Below are 16,729 nucleotides of genomic sequence, written 5' to 3'. Positions count from 1 at the left end.
ATCTATCTATCTATCTATCTATCTATCTATCTATCTATCTATCTATCTATCTATCTCTCCTTCCTTACCCCTTATTTTCTGTTGACTTAATACAAAACCCCAAAAAGTATCCTTGGTAGGTAAACGTTTAATTTAACCTTAAATTAGCCATATCTTAATTTCTACCTCTAGGTCATCAACCTTTGCTTAAAGGAATAAAAATCGGCTCCTTGGAGACTCAGGGGGTGTTTTTTGCTGCAAGATTTAGTAAGAAAACTGCAGTGAGGGAGGCCCAGTCCTCAAAATTCAGGTCGTTCAGCCGGTTAGAACAAGTCGGCTTTGGTGTCTGGGGCGGTCCCAAAGACCTCGGATTTTTATTTGATTTTAATTTTTTGGTCCCCCAAGCCCTAAGGATTGAAGAGGGCTAAATCATCTCAGCGCGGAAGCTCCGGGAATAGTGACGGCGAGTAATCCTGCAGCGGGGTGCGCGCGCGGGTCGGCGGGCGGGGCGGGCAGCCACCTGTCACTCAGGACCGGTTGGCGGGGCCGCAGCGAGCGGCGCGAAGACTGGGGAGGAGGCGGCTCCGGGGGCCGTCCCGGCGGAGCTCGGCGTGCTGCAGCCGATGGAGGACTCAGTAGTGTCTCCTCCTCCAGGGCGCGTCGGGCCCGCAGATCGCCGCCGATTGGTCGCCCTTTGCTCCCTGACCCCGCGCGCCCGCCTGCCGAGCCGCCGCTTCCTGCTGGAGCCGCGCGCCGAGCCGCGCTGCGCTTCCCCGGCCTGGGGCGGAGCTCGGCCGCGATCGGGTGCGCCCGGGCCTGGGCCCCGCCGCCCTTCCCCCTCCTTCCGCCGCGCTCCGCTCCTTCCCCCGGCCCCCGGCGCGCTGCTAGCTTCCCCCCGGAGCGGCGGCTGCGTTGCCGCGGCGCGGCCGAGTCGGGAGGAATGCGGCGGCGCTCGCGGCTTCTGCCTGCTTCGCCTTTTTGTGGGTGGCTGGCATCGCCTACTACATGACTCGGGGGGGGCGGCTCCGCGCTCGCCGCGGGGGGGGCGGCGGCACGGGCAGGAAGGTGAGTGAGTGGGAGTGGGGAATGGGGGGCTACTCCCTGCCTTTTGCAAGAGGCCCAGCTGTACCCGAAGTGCCCACTTTCTGTCTCTCTCCCCGATGCTCCCCTGGATGCTCCGGGCCCACCCTTGATGGGCTGGCTGGCTTCTGCGTCCTCACCCTGGCCTCGCCTCGGCCCCTTCTAGCAAGAACCCCAGGGGAAGGTGCACTCGCCCCTCTTCTGCCAGCTCTGTCTCTCTCCCCCCCCCCCCCCCAAAGGTCAATTAGGGACCCTCGCCAACCTTTTCCAACCGGGTTCCTCTCCCCAGCCTCCCAAGACTTTCCAGAATTCGGCTTTCATCTTAGTTGGCTGCTTGGTTGGAAGTGGAAGCTTAGATCAGGCCGAAAAAGGCACCCCGAAAGGAGCCGGGGAGCAAAGGAGAGACGCCACGGCCTCGAGGAGAAGGAGAGAGAGAGAGAGTCCAAGTTTCTTTTCAGTCTTCTCGGTACGAGCCGCAGCTGGACCTCGTCCCCTTTCTCCTCCTTCTTCCCTCCCTCCAGGCAGCTCTCGGTGGGAGGGGACCCAATGCGGTTCTCTGCCTCTTTTCTTTCTGCCATCGCCTTCAATCGAATTGACTCCTTGGGGGGCTTGAAGAGAGGGTGGCCGTGTCTGGTAGTGTTAACCTAGTTAGCCTTTCTGTCGGCCTGCCTTCTGCCCCGCTCCTCTCAGCCTGGGCTCTTTTCCCCAGCTCTCCTTCCTGGTTCTTAAGGATAAGATGTGCTCTGTGACCTTCCAAGGCCAGGTGACATTGGGATCCTGTCAGCCACTCTGCTCTGCCTGTCCTGATCTTGAGTAATTGAATGCCCAGAGACCCCCCTGCCCAGCCCTGCAATCCTGCACTCGCTGGGGGGGGCGGCTATGCAGGATACTGGCTGGCTTGTGTTCATGGTTTGGTTGTTAGTAGGCTTTGAAAGCAGCCTTACCCCCTCCTCCAAATTCCTGTTACCACCCCCTTCTTGTGACGTTTAGTGTCACCGCAGACGCAGGATATTCTGAGTTAATGGTGGTGGATTACAGGGTTGAACCGAACCCAGGGAAATGATATTCTGTTAACAAGCAGGACGGAGATGGACTAAACTGTCGAGGAACAGAGCTTGGCCCCTAAAGACTGACCATTAAATGTCAGTGCTAAATTCAGCATCTTAGAACCTTCAGGTCCTTCCTTCCGTCCTTCCTTTCCCTCCCTCCTTCCTCTCCTTCCTTCCCTCCTTCCTTCCCTCCTTCCTTCCCTCCTTCTTTCCCTACCTTTCCTTCCCTCCTTTCCTTCCCCTCCTTCCATCCCTCCCTCCCTCCCTCCTTCCTTCCTTCCTTCCTTCCTTCCTTCCTTCCTTCCTTCCTTCCTTCCTTCCTTCCTTCCTCCTTCCTTCCTTCCTTCCTTCCTTCCCTCCTTCTTCCTCCACTCCCTCCTCCCTCTTCCCTTCTTCCCTTCTTCCTTCCTTTCCTTCCTTTCCTTCCTTCCTTCCTTCTCCCTTCCATTCCTTTCCCTGCCCTTCCTTCCTTCCCTTCCTTCCTTCCTTCCTTCCTTCCTTCCTTCCCTCCTTCCTCCTTCTCCTCCTTCCTTCCTTCTTCCTTCCTTTCCTTCCTTCCTTCCTTCCTTCCTTCCTTCCTTCCTTCCTTCCTTCCTTCTTCCCTCCTTCCTTCCTCCCTCCTCCCTCCTTCCCCTCCCTTCCCTTCTTCCTTCCTTCCTTCCTTTCTTCCTTCCTGTCCTTCCTTCCTTCCTTTCCTTCCGTTCCTTCCTTCCCTTCCTTCCCATAGATAGAGGTATTAGGTGGAGGTTGGTGTCTTTTTATTCTTTTCCCAGTAAAATTCATCGGTGGGCTTTATTTATCAAGCATAAGAAGTGAAGACGGTCCTTGCGCAGAATTGATACAGCTTGGTTTTGAACACACAGAGAACCTCCCCTCCCTTTTTTAAATGCAGGGAACTGTATATATGTACTTGACCGTCTTTATTCCCACCTAGTAGAAGCTGTGAGCTTTTTGAAACGATATCTGTGAAACTCGATTTATTTTTAAGGCTTTGCTTATCAGTAAATAGGGCCTTGGATTCATATAAGTCTGGCAAAGCTTTGTGTCTTTTATGCAAAAGAAAACCAGACAGATAAGTTACTCTTGGCATTTCTCCAATGTTGGTGTGTCATTTTAATTAGTACATGTGATTAGCAATAGCATTGTTGTGACCTTAGCTTCAGGCAGGCTGATATCTTCCTGGTAGTTTAAGCTGATGAATGATTTTTGAAGAGTCTATGTCAGCTTTTGAAGTTTGGTTCTTAGTAATAATCATCCCAAACACATCATGACCTGGTTGCAATAGGAAGTTATAGAGGCATGTAAATAAAAGTAGGGGCATTGAACTATTAAATATGGATTGGTGTTTTGGGATTCATTTGTTTTGGTCATTGAGCTGTAAAATCTTAGCTCCTAGAATGCATTAACAATTTGTCAGTAGAGGATGGTGTGTATATGCAATAGTATTTGAAAAGTGCAGTAGAAGATTTATTACTATCTGAGGTGGTGGTGGACCTGAGAGAAAAATTGGAAGCTTTATTGTAGTTTCTGGAAAGGTTGAACAGAACAATATCCCCCATCTACAATATATAAAATTATAAAGACTTCTTTCCTCGAGTAGACTTTGTAGATTGAGTTAGTAGGAAGATGCCTCATGGTAAAAGAAAAAGAACTTTTCTGAGGCTTATAAAGTATTAGCATAACATAGATAATATGTTATTTACCTATCATATAAAGGTATAAGTAGAACTAGAATTTTAAATTTTCTTTGGGGTGTAAGTGGATTTACAGCTCTTCTCTTATTCAAGTCAATAGACTCGGACTCCATATTTAGCCAATCTCTCTGTGCCCTGACATTTTTTCATGCATTCTGGCCTTGTATTAGACTTTGGAGAATTGGCCTGACAGGAGCCTTGACTAGTATTTCTGCTGCTTCAGAACCTTGGCCTTAACCCTTCCCTGTGTGCTCTACTCTGTTAAGTAACTCATGTCAGAACTTTCCATCCCATTTTGGCAGAACCCAAAAAGCCAACTCTCTTCAGATTGTAGATTTCAATAAACTAAACAGAAGCAGAGCCTAAAAACCAACCCAGCAATCATTGTAGCGGCAACTGGGAACTTCCTTTGTGGAAAGGTTTCTTTGTGTTCAGTATATACCCAATATTGTTTAAAATTAATTTCACTTATAATTGTGTAGGTCCCACCTCTCTCCTATGGGGCTATGCTTTCTCCTAAATTGGTGATTTGCACTTCAAGGACACCATTCGTTTGAGCATCTTAAATGCTTTAAAATTTTAATCATGTTCAGTTTCCCCTGGGCTTGGTGTGTTGGCAGTAGATGGAGTCAGAGAAGCTAGAAAGGGTTTTAGGAAATGAACCTGCCTCTAGGTAAATAGTGGCTGTTTTGGATGAGTAGGAAGGGATTTCCAGGGTTTGGAGAAAGATCTGTACTGAGAGAGAAGGAAGGTTTCAGACTTGAAATCTTACCGTATTTTCCGGCGTATAAGATGACTTTTGAAACAAAACAAAGTCAACCGACAAAATCGGGGGTCGTCTTATACGCCGAGTATATCCTGAAAAAATGTTTCAATACACCACTAAACGAATATTGTCTGAATATTGCCACAAAACGAATTTTCCAACTCGATCTCCTGCACCAATCACTGTGAGGCTGCTAGGGACCGCCTCTCTAACTCAGCCAATCCAAGCAGGCTTTTTATGCATGCAAATTAGACAATGTTCTGGACCCGAATTTACACTGTAAAAAGCCTGCTCAGATTGGCCAGAGTCAGAGAGGAAGTCTATTACAGTATAACCTTTGGACCTTTGCTTGTGTGATTGGCTCACTGTGGTAGATACAGTTGCAGCACAGGAACATTCTGTCTGATACAGCGAATATAGGCCTAAACCTATGTTTTAACTGTAAAATTAGGGGGTCGTCTTATACTCCGGAAAATACGGTAGGTATGTGCTCCTCATTTCCGTGGGCGGGGGAGCAGGAGTATTACTGCCAGACAGTGCCAAGGGCCTCCATGAGATCAAAGGTACTGCAGGTAGTCTTTTTGGGGGGATCCAAAGTGGAGTACTTGGGGTAAGAATTTGTCAAATAGGAGAAAGGTGTGGTGAGGGGACTCTGTTGACTGTTTAGGGTGTATGTGTAGGGAACATTTTTGGGGGATACGCTTAAAATACTAGACCAGCCAATATTTTTTGATATGGCTAGTTGATGGTATCATACAGGGAATAGACTGATTCTGTATGTTGGTGCCGAGACTAACTCATCTTTTTATGCCCAGTGTTGCTTATGAATGTAACTGAACGTCTCTGACCTTTAATTTTCTCATATAAAAAATGAGAATAGCGGGGCCGGGCGGTGGCGCAAGAGGTAAGGTGCCTGCCTTGCCTGCGCTAGCCTTGGACGGACCGCGGTTCGATCCCCCCGGTGTCCCATATGGTCCCCCAAGCCAGGAGCAACTTCTGAGCGCATAGCCAGGAGTAACCCCTGAGCGTCAACGGGTGTGGCCCAAAAACCAAAAAAAAAAAAATGAGAATAGCTATTTAATGATTGAGATAAATATTATTAACAGAAACTAAAAATGGTATGGATTGGGGGTGGAAGTAGAAAAGCATACTAAATAGCTCCTTGAAAATGTCTGTTGGTGGGGCCCGAGTAGTACAGTGGTAGGGCGTTTGCCTTGCCAGCCTACTCGGTTTGATCCCCGGCATCCCATATGGTCTCCTGAGCCTCCAGGAGTGATTCCTGAGTGTAAAGCCAAGAGTAACCCTGAGCCCACTGGGTGTAGCCCAAAAACAAAAACAAAAACAACAACAAAAAAGAAAATGTCCCCTGGAGCTGGAGAGAGTACAGGGGTTAAGATTCTCACCTTATATATGGCTGACCAGGTTCAAATGCCAGCACCAAATATGGCCCCCTGAGTACCACTGGGGATGGTGCAAATCCCCTTTCTTCAATAAAAAGAAGTATGCCCTAGGAACTGGAGGTGTTCAGGAGTTACTCCTTGCTCTGCACTTAGAAATTGCCCCTGGCAGGCTCAGGGGACCATATGGGATGCCGGGAATCGAACCACCATCTCCTGCATTTGGCCACCTGCAAGGCAAATGTCCTACAACTGTGCTATCTCTCTGGCCCCTGGAACTGGAAATCTTAAGTAGTTTTATTTATTTATTTATTTATTTATTTATTTATTTATTTATTTATTTATTTTTTTGGTTTTCTGGGCCACATCCAGCGGTGCTCAGGGGTTACTTCTGGCTATCTGCTCAGAAATAGCTCCTGGCAGGCACTGGGGACCATATGGGACACCGGGATTTGAACCAACCACCTGAGGTCCTGGATCTGCTGCTTGCAAGGCAAACACCGCTGTGCTATCTCTCTGGCCCCTTAAGTAGTTTTTTGACCTTTGGAAAATTGATTTAGAAACATTTATTTTCACTCCATTTCTCCAAGATTGATTTGTTTGGTTCACTTGGCCCATTTGCACTTTTTTTTTAATGCACTCCTGGGACCTTTTGGGCAAGTGTTCTGGACACTATAAAGTCATGAGCTTTAGTGACAGGGTAGGATTCTAGTTAGGGGACAGCTAGCAAAAAAATGGGGCAGAAGATACATGCTTTACTGTGATGCTTTGTTCACGCCTCCCTAACTAGGAGTTTCCAAAGACTGGCCCTCTCCTTCCCACCCAACCTGTAGGTTCCACTGCTTTTCATTTGTAGCTTTATTACTCCTGACTGGAGGGTGATAGCGATCATTACTCTAGTGTGCATGGTTGAGGATAAGCATGAAGCTGCCATGCACATTACTGAGTGTCAAAGGATCTGTGAGCATCTGGTGTCGGTGATTTTAAGTGAAAACAATACTGCCATCCATAATCAGTTTGTAGCGTGGAGAAATTCAGTTCAAAATAAAGAGTTTGAAGCTTTAGTGGGAGGGTAGTGATGAAGGTGAAAATGCTGTATAGTCAGAGAATTTGGCAAATGTCACTGTAATAGTAAACCTCTCTAAAGAAAATAGTTTTCCTGTACTGGAGGTATGTTATAGCTGCCTCAGAGTGCTGAAAGATAATGAAAACAAATTATGGCTGGTAAATAGTGTATGAACAACTTCTCTTACCTTTCAGCAGAACTGAAAAATAAACTGCTGTATACACCCAGCATGGAGGGGGTCAGTCTGCCTGAGATCTGTAAAACTTTGGGGTTGGGGCAACACTCAGGACACTATGGAAGACTTCTGGCCCTCTGGAATTCTCCCATTCTAACTGCTAGGGAGTCAAGGCTCTTCTGTTTGGATCAGAGGGAGAGGTATTTGAGAGAGGGATCAGAAAAATAGGGTAGGGAGAAATATATTATCATACACATTGTATACATGTGTATACGTCATATACATGTATCCACGTTGATCTTATAAGCATATGTACATGCATGGCTTCTTATTCATGATTGTAAGCTTTCCGGTAGAGGAGTTCAGTTTGGGAGGATGTTAATTTCATAGCTGACATTGCCTGACTTTGCAAATCCAAAGGCAGAGTTGCTTTGGAGAGAGTGAGTGGTGATGAGAGTGCCTGGGGACAGAACCCCAAACACACAGATGAATTGATTATGAGCTTTTGGCTATCAGATGTTCCTGGGAAAAGTCTGTAGTTTTCTTACTTGACCCAGTAGAATTCCTGGAGTGAGATAAATGCTAGACTGAGCCCACTCTTTTATTCATTCTCTTTTCTCTTCATGAACTCTGCTTTATGTGGAAGTTCGCAACATACTGGCTGGTGGATGTGCAGAAGGAAATACCACTCTGCTACTTAGATTAAGTAGTAAGTTACCTCTTATCTGGTTGTTAAATAAATGTTTTCACTCTTCAGGCTCTTCCTAAGGGTCCATAGCTTTCTACTCTTCTAAGGGGAGCTTTTCTTTATGATGAAATTGAGGACTTGAAACTAGTTTTTCAGAAGACCTCTTAGACCTTGATACAACATGCCTGTTTCGTAAAGTTACTGTAACTGCTTGATTTGAAGGAAATGATGGCCTGGTTTCATTTTCATGACTTGAGCAATCATAATTTTCATTGAAGCAGCTTTTGATTCTGTATTGCTCCGGGGTTGACTTGCCTCCAGGCTGCTTAGGTGAGGTTTTTCAGAACATCTCTTGGCACTTCAATTAGCAAACTTCCCTGGATGACATAGGCTGGTCCTGCTCAGGCACTCTCCTCATTGTGAATCACATTGAATGAGTTGATATGATCTCTTCCATGGACACATATTCTCAGTATAGCACTTTGCTGAGTTAATTGGTGTGAGGATTCTACCACCCTGGAGGATCTGTGCCTATTCCTTTCTCTGTCCTTCTCCAGCAGCACTGAGTGAAAAACTGGACATTTTTGCGTTTTTGTCCTGTTCAGTGTCTGAGAAGCCTGCCATTTTATAAGGATTTTATAAGGATTTCCGGTGATAGTGATTCATCAAGGCTGGATTTGCAAAAAAAACAAAAACAGTTATGTAAATTCTCCTTCCTGGGTTTTGGGGGTTACATGCCTCTACCCCATTTTGTTTCATTGACTGTCATGAAGAGGTATCTAAGGGATGAATATTGGGGGAATTGAAGTAGGCTAGTCACTTGTGCTCGCCTCTGCCCTGTTGAACTGATCTTGCCACTTCTGCCCTCTCCCTGTCTGCCAGACAGCTGCTCTGCTCCATTGGTCCTGCCAAAGCTAGTTGATTTCCGCCTGGTGACTCTTTGGGGAGTAGTAATGGCCAGGACAGCTTGGAACAGGGTTACTGAATTTCTAGACCACAGATCAGAACTCGTTTTGGCCAGGGTAAGAGGACTTGGGTGATAGTGGATCAGAGTTTCTCACCACAACATGATTGACATACTGAGCAGGTAATGGTAATCTGTTATGTGGTACTGCTATGTGCATCTAGGTTGTTTGCTGACCCTTCCAACCTCTACCCATTAGATGCCAGTAGTGCCTGCCTCATAGCTGCATTACAACCCACAGTTTCTTTAGGCATACTAGGTGGCCTCTGAGCCAGATTTACTCTGAACAACACTATTAATTTTGAACATGATGTTGACTTTGATTTATTTAGGCTTAGGATTGGTGGACCCCTGCTAAAAGAAGTTTAAGCTTCAGTGATATGTTTTAAAGCACCCACTATGTGTATGAGACATAGACCTTATGCTCTTCATTTAGTTCTTATAACTGCTTTTATTTTCCATAGCTCACTGAAGACTGAGGTACAGAAATTTTCTTACGATTGTAGAACTAGTGGATGGCAAATGTAGTTTTGACCGGGGAGAGAGAGAACTATCTGCTAGTGGGGTTTGTTTACAGCTTAGGACTTGAGGGTGTTTGCCAGCCCACAAGTAGGTTGTGGCTCTCTCCAATACTGGTGTTTCCCTTTCCAGGTGTTGGCGGTGCCCCCTCCTACATGTCCTGTTGGAGGAAGGCATTTGGAGCATATATGCACATAGTGTTCCTTTACTGTAGTGTTTACCAATCAGCTTGTCATTTTCACCAATTGCTCTGAGAGGTGTCATATGTTTTCTTTCTCTTTTAAACTGCCCACTTGGATGGCAAGAGCAGAAATGAAAACAGGCATATGTCCCTTTTGTTCATATTTTTTCTCGAGTACATATATTACATACAAACTAAGCATTACTTGGGTTTTTGGGAATATGACAGTGAACATAATAGAGACAGAAAGTAAGAGAAAAAAATCTCTGCTCTCTTGGAACTATGGTATTGACTGGGAGCTAGATGAAATGAGTATAGGCAAATAAATTATATACTGTGCAATCCAGAGGACAAATAAAGTGGCATGATAAATAAATAAATAAATAAAGTGTATGATAGGAATTGGGGGTTAAGGTAGAATGTAAGGTCAATAGGGGGTCACCTAAGTACAAGATTTGAGCAGGCTTAAGCTGAGATCTGAAGATAAGCCCCACAGTCTGGCCCAATTTGCTTTCTATGCAGTACTTGGTTTTAGCTGCTATGTCCAGTATTTTTGGTGCTCTTTAGACCCCAGATTTCTGTTATTAATTGAATGAGACTGTTCACTTTCCTGAAGGTTGTGGCCTTTGGCTACTAGTGATGGAGCTGCCTACATTCCCCTGTAATTTTAGGTCTTTGTTCTCCTACCAGTGTCTTGGGTGATAAGTATCTTTTTTTTTTTTTGGTTTGTTTTTGGGCCACACCCGGCATTGCTCAGGGGTTACTCCTGGCTGTCTGCTCAGAAATAGCTCCTGGCAGGCACGGTGGGGGGGGGGGGGGGGGCCAAACCATATGGGACACCGGGATTTGAACCAACCACCTTTGGTCCTGGATTGTCTGCTTGCAAGGCAAATGCCCTGTGCTATCTCTCCGGCCCGATAAGTATCTTTATCCCAATAAAAATGGTGTGCTTTTTCCCATATCCCTCCTTTTCCCCTGGATCTGCATTGGGTGAATGCAGATAAATGTGCTGATTGACTTAGTGGAACAATCTTGCTGCTGTATTTCTGAGCTGATCTCTGTGAAGTGCCATGCTAGATTGGGTAAGCATGCATTGTCAAGCACAGTTAGATTTCTTGGCACATTTATGGCGTGCTTTCCACATACATTATCATCAAATGAGATCTACTTGCTGGTTCCTGCACTCCTGCTCCAGCACAGGATTTTCACTGTGAAATCTCTCTGAGATTGCTGTGGGTTTTGGGGGTGATGAGAGGGAATAGGACCTTTGATTCCCATGGGCTAGAAACCAGTGGCTGAATACTTCTCTGGAACCTGGCTATGCAGAGGTTGTTTTCACTAGTGTGGGTCACTTTGAGGCACTGTATTTGTGGAAAATAAAATGGATAAATGGCTTCTTTGCCCTTAATAAGAAGGTGGCCTTATATACATGGAGCTGTAGGAAATTGCAGATCCTCTTGGATCACAAATGAGGGCATCCAGCTGCTTTTCATAGAAGCATTATGAAGGGTCATTGCATGCTTTATTGGGTTAGGTGCCATGCTTCCAGCATGTTTTTGGTTTAAGCAACTGAAATATTTACATACTGTATGGGAGGAGGAATTACTTTGTAAGGCCTTCTAGTTCAGACTTTTTTTTTAGTTTTCTTCATCTCTGTTGCAGAGGCAAGATATAAATTCATTTTTTTTCCCCTGAAAGGACACTGCTCTAGAAAGATGACATTTTTTTTTTTTTTTTTTTTTTTTTGGTTTTTGGGCCACACCCGGCGGTGCTCAGGGGTTCCTCCTGGCTGTCTGCTCAGAAATAGCTCCTGGCAGGCACGGGGGACCATATGGGACACCGGGATTCGAACCAACCACCTTTGGTCCTGGATCGGCTGCTTGCAAGGCAAACGCCACTATGCCATCTCTCCGGGCCCGAAAGATGACATATTTAAGAGGAAGGTTTAGTATCTGGGAGCTTGTCTTGTCTTAAAGTAGCCCTTTCAGTCCTTTTAAATTTAGTTTGGAGTCTATGAAATTCCTGAGCTGTTTATCTGTGAAGTTGTTTATCATTCCTTCAAATCTGAATGAGAATCTGACTGGGTAAAATATTCTTGGTGAGTCATTCATTTGTTAACTTTTATTCACTGTTTTCCCACTCTTGTCTTAGGGCCTAGAGGGTTTCCTTTGGGAAATCTAATTCTTAAGGTTGCTCTTTTTATTATTTAGTATATTTTAAATATAATTATCAATATACCTTTATTAAATAATACAATATATTTAATATAATAATTATTTTATTATTTGTTTATTTGTCCTGGCCCTTATCAGGCCTCCTAATCAGCCAGTGGTGTGACCAAATGAGTGGCCAGGGCACTGCCAGGTGCCTGGATACACTTCACTGTGGTGTAAGCAGCAGGACCAGTATCTCCTGCAGAGAGGGCATACATTGTGATGGCTCCTCTTTGGAGAAGGAGTTCAGCTACTCCTGTTTAGTAATGTGATTCATCCTATTTGAGGTTTGGGAGAAATAGAAAAAAAAAGTGTCTGGTGGATACAGGGGCAGTCATGCTGGAACTGGCTGTCACCTGCTCCCTGTACCCTCCCGAGAGTACTTGATGCACAACTGAGGGGAAAGACATGCAGCTTCTTGCAGACATTTTTTTTATAAAAATATTATTTTTAGACAGATATGTACATATATATATATATATATATATACTGTACAACAGGTTTTCAGTTATACAATCTTCTCACTTGCAATTTCATCAACTGCTACCCCATCCCTTCATCAGTGGGCCTCATGTTTTCTTTCACTCCCCAGCGGTATGACTCCTTAGGGAGTTGTTTGTTTTAAATTAAGTTTGTTGTAGGGGCCGGACGGTGGCGCTAGAGGTAAGGTGTCTGCCTTGTCAGCGCTAGGCTAGGACAGACTGTGGTTCGATCCCCCCCAGCGTCCCATATGGTCCCCCAAGCCAGGCGCGACTTCTGAGCGTATAGCCAGGAGTAACCCCTGAGCGTTACTGGGTGTGGCCCAAAAACCAAAAAAAGCAAAAAAAAAGTTTGTTGTAATCTAGGTCTGTTGCTTCTGGTAGTATTGGATTGTGTGTGTGTGTGTGTGTATGTGTGTATACACATGTGTACACATGTACACACATGCACTTTGCCTTCATACCACAGAGGAACTTAAGTCCCTTGACGCTTGTCCTGTATTAGATCCAGACCTTCTCTCCTTCCATTCTTTTCCCCTCCATTCTCTTTTTCTTGGGCATTTTTGTTATTATAGTAGAGCCATTGTTTTATCTATTTTTGCTACCTACTATTCTTTATACCTGTTGTTTTATGTACCACAGATTATAGTGAGAACATCAGTGTTTGACCAGATTGGCATTGCTTAACATAAGATTCTGTAGTTCCAGCCAGAGGGATAGCACAGTGGTAGGTTATTTGCCGTGCATGCAACAGATCCAGGACAGACCTGGGTTCGATCCCCAGCATCCCATAGGATCCCCCGAGCCTCCTGAGTGCAGAACCCAGGAGTAGCTCCTGAACACCACTGGGTCTGGTCCCAAAACCAAAAAAACAAAAACAAAAATAAGACTCTCCAGTTCCATCCATGTTGCAGCATACTGAATGATTTCATCATCAGTATTCCATTGTATACCACAGCTTCATTATCCACTCTTTTGTTGTTGGGCACTTGGGTTGCTTTCATAACCTAGCTGTTGTACTAAGGACTGCAATGAATGTAGGTAAATCTATGTCTTTCAAATGAATATTTTACTTCTTAAGCTGTTGGATGTGACCCCATGAGAGGTCAAATAATTAAAAGTGGTGAGTTGAAAAATTTTTTGCAATGCTGGAAGGCTTCTGAACACGAAATACTAAGAATAAAATAAAAATCAACCATGTAATGAATCTGAGGTCTTTCTGGCAGTGCCTGAAACATTTTCTCCCACCCCCCCATCCCACCTCAGTGCTTGAAACATTTGTGTGTGTGTGTGTGTGTGTGTGTGTGTGTGTGTGTGTGTGTGTGTGTGTTGTGCTTCTCAGTCACTAAGTGACCCTTTGTGTGTATGGAAAAAAATTTAAGATGTCCTGTCTAAGGTGCTGAATTGTTCCTATCAATAGGAACATATTCTTAGATTGTGGACTGTGTCTTCTATAATCTGGTGAAACTTTGTGTGGTAGTGTCTGCACAGGTAGTTTATGAGACTCTTATCTAGATTGCTGTGTGGCACCCTTCCATCCTCTTTGGCTGGAAATGTTTCATTATTCAATGTATCCTTCTCATTTGATGATACCTTGAGGGTAGAAAACTTGTCTGTGTTGAGTCCTTATGCCAGTTTTTTTCACCCTCCTAGGCAGTTTTTCTGACTGTCATAAATTATCCATTAGGAACAGGATAATTTGGGAAATTAGGATGGGAGCCCCTTAACCAACCTATAGTATTCCTTTTTTGTTTCCCCAAAAGGGTAATAATGTTTAAAATCTCATTTTTTTACATCAGTTTGTAAATGACATATTTGACAAATATATGATATCTCATATTGTCTGTCAAATATAATTTCTAATACTTCAAAGTTATTTTAGTCTTGTATACTTTAGAACCATTACTCATTTATCTTTCAGCATGCCTGGAAAAATAGCAGCAGCTGGTTTCTTGCATTAACTCATCATTTCCTGAGGACCACACACTTACTATTAACTTGCACCAGTGGTCATGCAGTAGCAAAGTTGGAGTTAGACTTTCAGTGTTCCCCTACCCACCTAAAATACCACGTTAGAGGAAATCAACTGTGGCTCTTCTGGTCTGAAAGTTGAAATCACGAACAAGTTACCGAATAGTAGGGTTCTCACTTCCTCAGAAGTAGAGCACCAGCTGCAGGATAGGAAGGTGCTGATTACTGGGGCTGGTGATCATTCTTGAAGCCTTCATTACTGCAAACTGCTGATGTGGGCAAGCAAGCATTGAGCTGAGAGGAGGATAGTCTGGTGTCTTGGGTGGCCAAAATACCAAACCTGACTGAGATCAGGCATCATGAAATGGGCATTATTCACACTGCTGACATCATCAGTGGGTAGCTGACTAAGCTTTATATGGAATGTTCCTGTGAAAGCTTGGCCCCTGTCCTTTGGTAATTGATATGGCTGCATAGCAGTGTGCATACAAAAATTATGAGAATTTCTTAATATGTACCTGTGGAGCTATGCATTAAATTTCCTGTTTTAAAAGAAGAGGAGCAACTTAATTTGTTCCCTATCCTTGGGGGGTAAATCTGACTTGGTATATGTTTTGGCAGGAATATTTGGGCAAATAAGGCATGTTTTTTAGTTTGAAGCTTTTCCTCACTAAACTAGAAAGAGAACATAGTGGTGTGTTGATTGTACTCACCTTAGAACAGTTATTTTTGCTAATCTAGTAGAGAGGTCTTCAACCACTGTTTCATTGGCTAGTGCTGGTCCAAAGGTGTAGAAAGATTAAAAACCACTAGTCTCTCCTACCTTGGTTATAAATGCCAATCTGTGGATGATAGCCAATTATAGATTGCCAATCTACAGATATATGTAACTGTGGATGTATATACATATATACAGATACATATAGGTATAAAAATAGGTTCAAGAATGTAGATCTAGAAATGGATGCTGAAAGAGGTAAAGTGATATGTATGATACCCCTTCAGTAAAAATATTGCAAACTAAAGTGGTTGAGAGAGAGAGAGAGAGAGAGAGAGAGAGAGAGAGAGAGAGAGAGAGAGAGAGAGAGAGAGAGAAGAATGTCTGCCATAGTGACAGGCGGAGGGGAGGGGGAGAAGGGAAGGGGGAAGGAAAATGGGACATTGATGGTGTGAAGTGTGGACTAGTGAAGGGAAGGATGTTGGAAATTGTATGAAGGAAACTGAGTCATGAATGGTGATTCAGTTAAATAATTATATTAAAATGTAAATTTCAAAAGGTCTATAAAATATAGTTCCAGATGTGTTTCCATATATAAATTTAAAATTTAAAAACATAAAAATACAAATCATTAATGCACATATGCATGTAAAGCAGAGACAAAACCAACATGGAGAGACAACATAGCTACCTTGACAATAGTGATTATCACAAGAAAAAAAAGGAGAGGAGGAACAAGATAAAAGATAAGTCTTTAAAATATCTAGATAAAGGGGGCTGGAGTGATAGCATAGTGGTAGGGACCTGGTTTCAATTCCCGGATCCCATATGGTCCCCGAGCCTGCCAGGAGTGATTTTTGAGCAGTCAGGAGTAAGTAACCCCTAAGCACAGCCGGATATGGCCCAAAACAAAGCAAAACAAAACAAAAATCTAGATAAAATCTCAAGCAAATATGGTAAGGTTTGCCTGTTGACTCTATGGGGCTAGTTCATTACTTAATGTATGTTTGATGCATTTCATTATTAAAAATTTAAATGCCCAGAATAAAATTGTAAAATATGCAAATGCTTTATTTTCATAAGATTGTATATGTATACTCACACACATTTATCTGCAATAATGTCGTATGTTCTACCTTTCCCTGTCAAATAGAAGATAGTTATTTATCCAGTATTAGTGTAACATTTCAATTAAAATCATTTCTCCTAAAAAAACGAATGAAGATCTAATGAGTATAGATTTCGATTTAGAAAGTTTAGCTTTCGCTCCCGTGTTGGAAAGCACTTGGGTTTCCATAGAGACTGATATCATTGTTCTGTTTATTTTATTTTATTTTTTGTTTGTTTTTGGGCCACACCTGCCAGTGTTCAGGAATTCCTCCTGACTCTGTTCAGAGATCACCCCTAGTTGTACTTGGGGTACAGGGTATTAAAACAGGCTTGGCTGTGTTCTTGACAAATATCTTGCCCACTTTCTCTTTTCGTCTTAAAGCAAAGCTCAAAGCTGTGCTCTGTATTGTGAAATTTTATTTTAGGTTTCTGTGGTGGGCCAGTTTGTTTCCGGGTCATGATCTAGGGCCCACATGTAACAGAGAGGTTTTTTTTTTTTTTTTTAATTATGTGAACAATGATGCAAAGAAAGAAGACAAGGTAAAGTTACAGTGGAAGGACAATCACCCAAAAAGATAGTGCTCAGAAATCCCCCTGCTGACACCCGAACAGAGAGGTTTTTTTTTTTTTTTTTTTGGTTTTTGGGCCACACCCTGTGACGCTCAGGGGTTACTCCTGGC

At 43.9% G+C, this 16,729-nt stretch overlaps 1 protein-coding gene across 1 annotated transcript in view; it reads left to right on the top strand.

Moving 5' to 3' along the window:
• The first annotated feature begins 823 nt into the window (after window positions 1-823).
• GALNT2 (polypeptide N-acetylgalactosaminyltransferase 2) overlaps window positions 824-16,729 on the top strand; it is a 106,136-nt gene continuing 90,230 nt past the window's right edge. The window contains 2 exon segments of the mRNA XM_049776487.1: window positions 824-941; window positions 944-1,044. Coding sequence (XP_049632444.1) covers window positions 920-941; window positions 944-1,044 — 123 coding nt within the window. The 5' untranslated portion in view covers window positions 824-919.

The sequence above is a fragment of the Suncus etruscus genome, chromosome 7 (genome assembly GCF_024139225.1).
Source record: "Suncus etruscus isolate mSunEtr1 chromosome 7, mSunEtr1.pri.cur, whole genome shotgun sequence".
In the NCBI taxonomy this organism is placed as follows: Eukaryota; Metazoa; Chordata; class Mammalia; order Eulipotyphla; family Soricidae; genus Suncus; species Suncus etruscus.
Note: the sequence above shows the minus strand (reverse complement) of the source record. Positions and strands in the feature narration are given on the sequence as shown.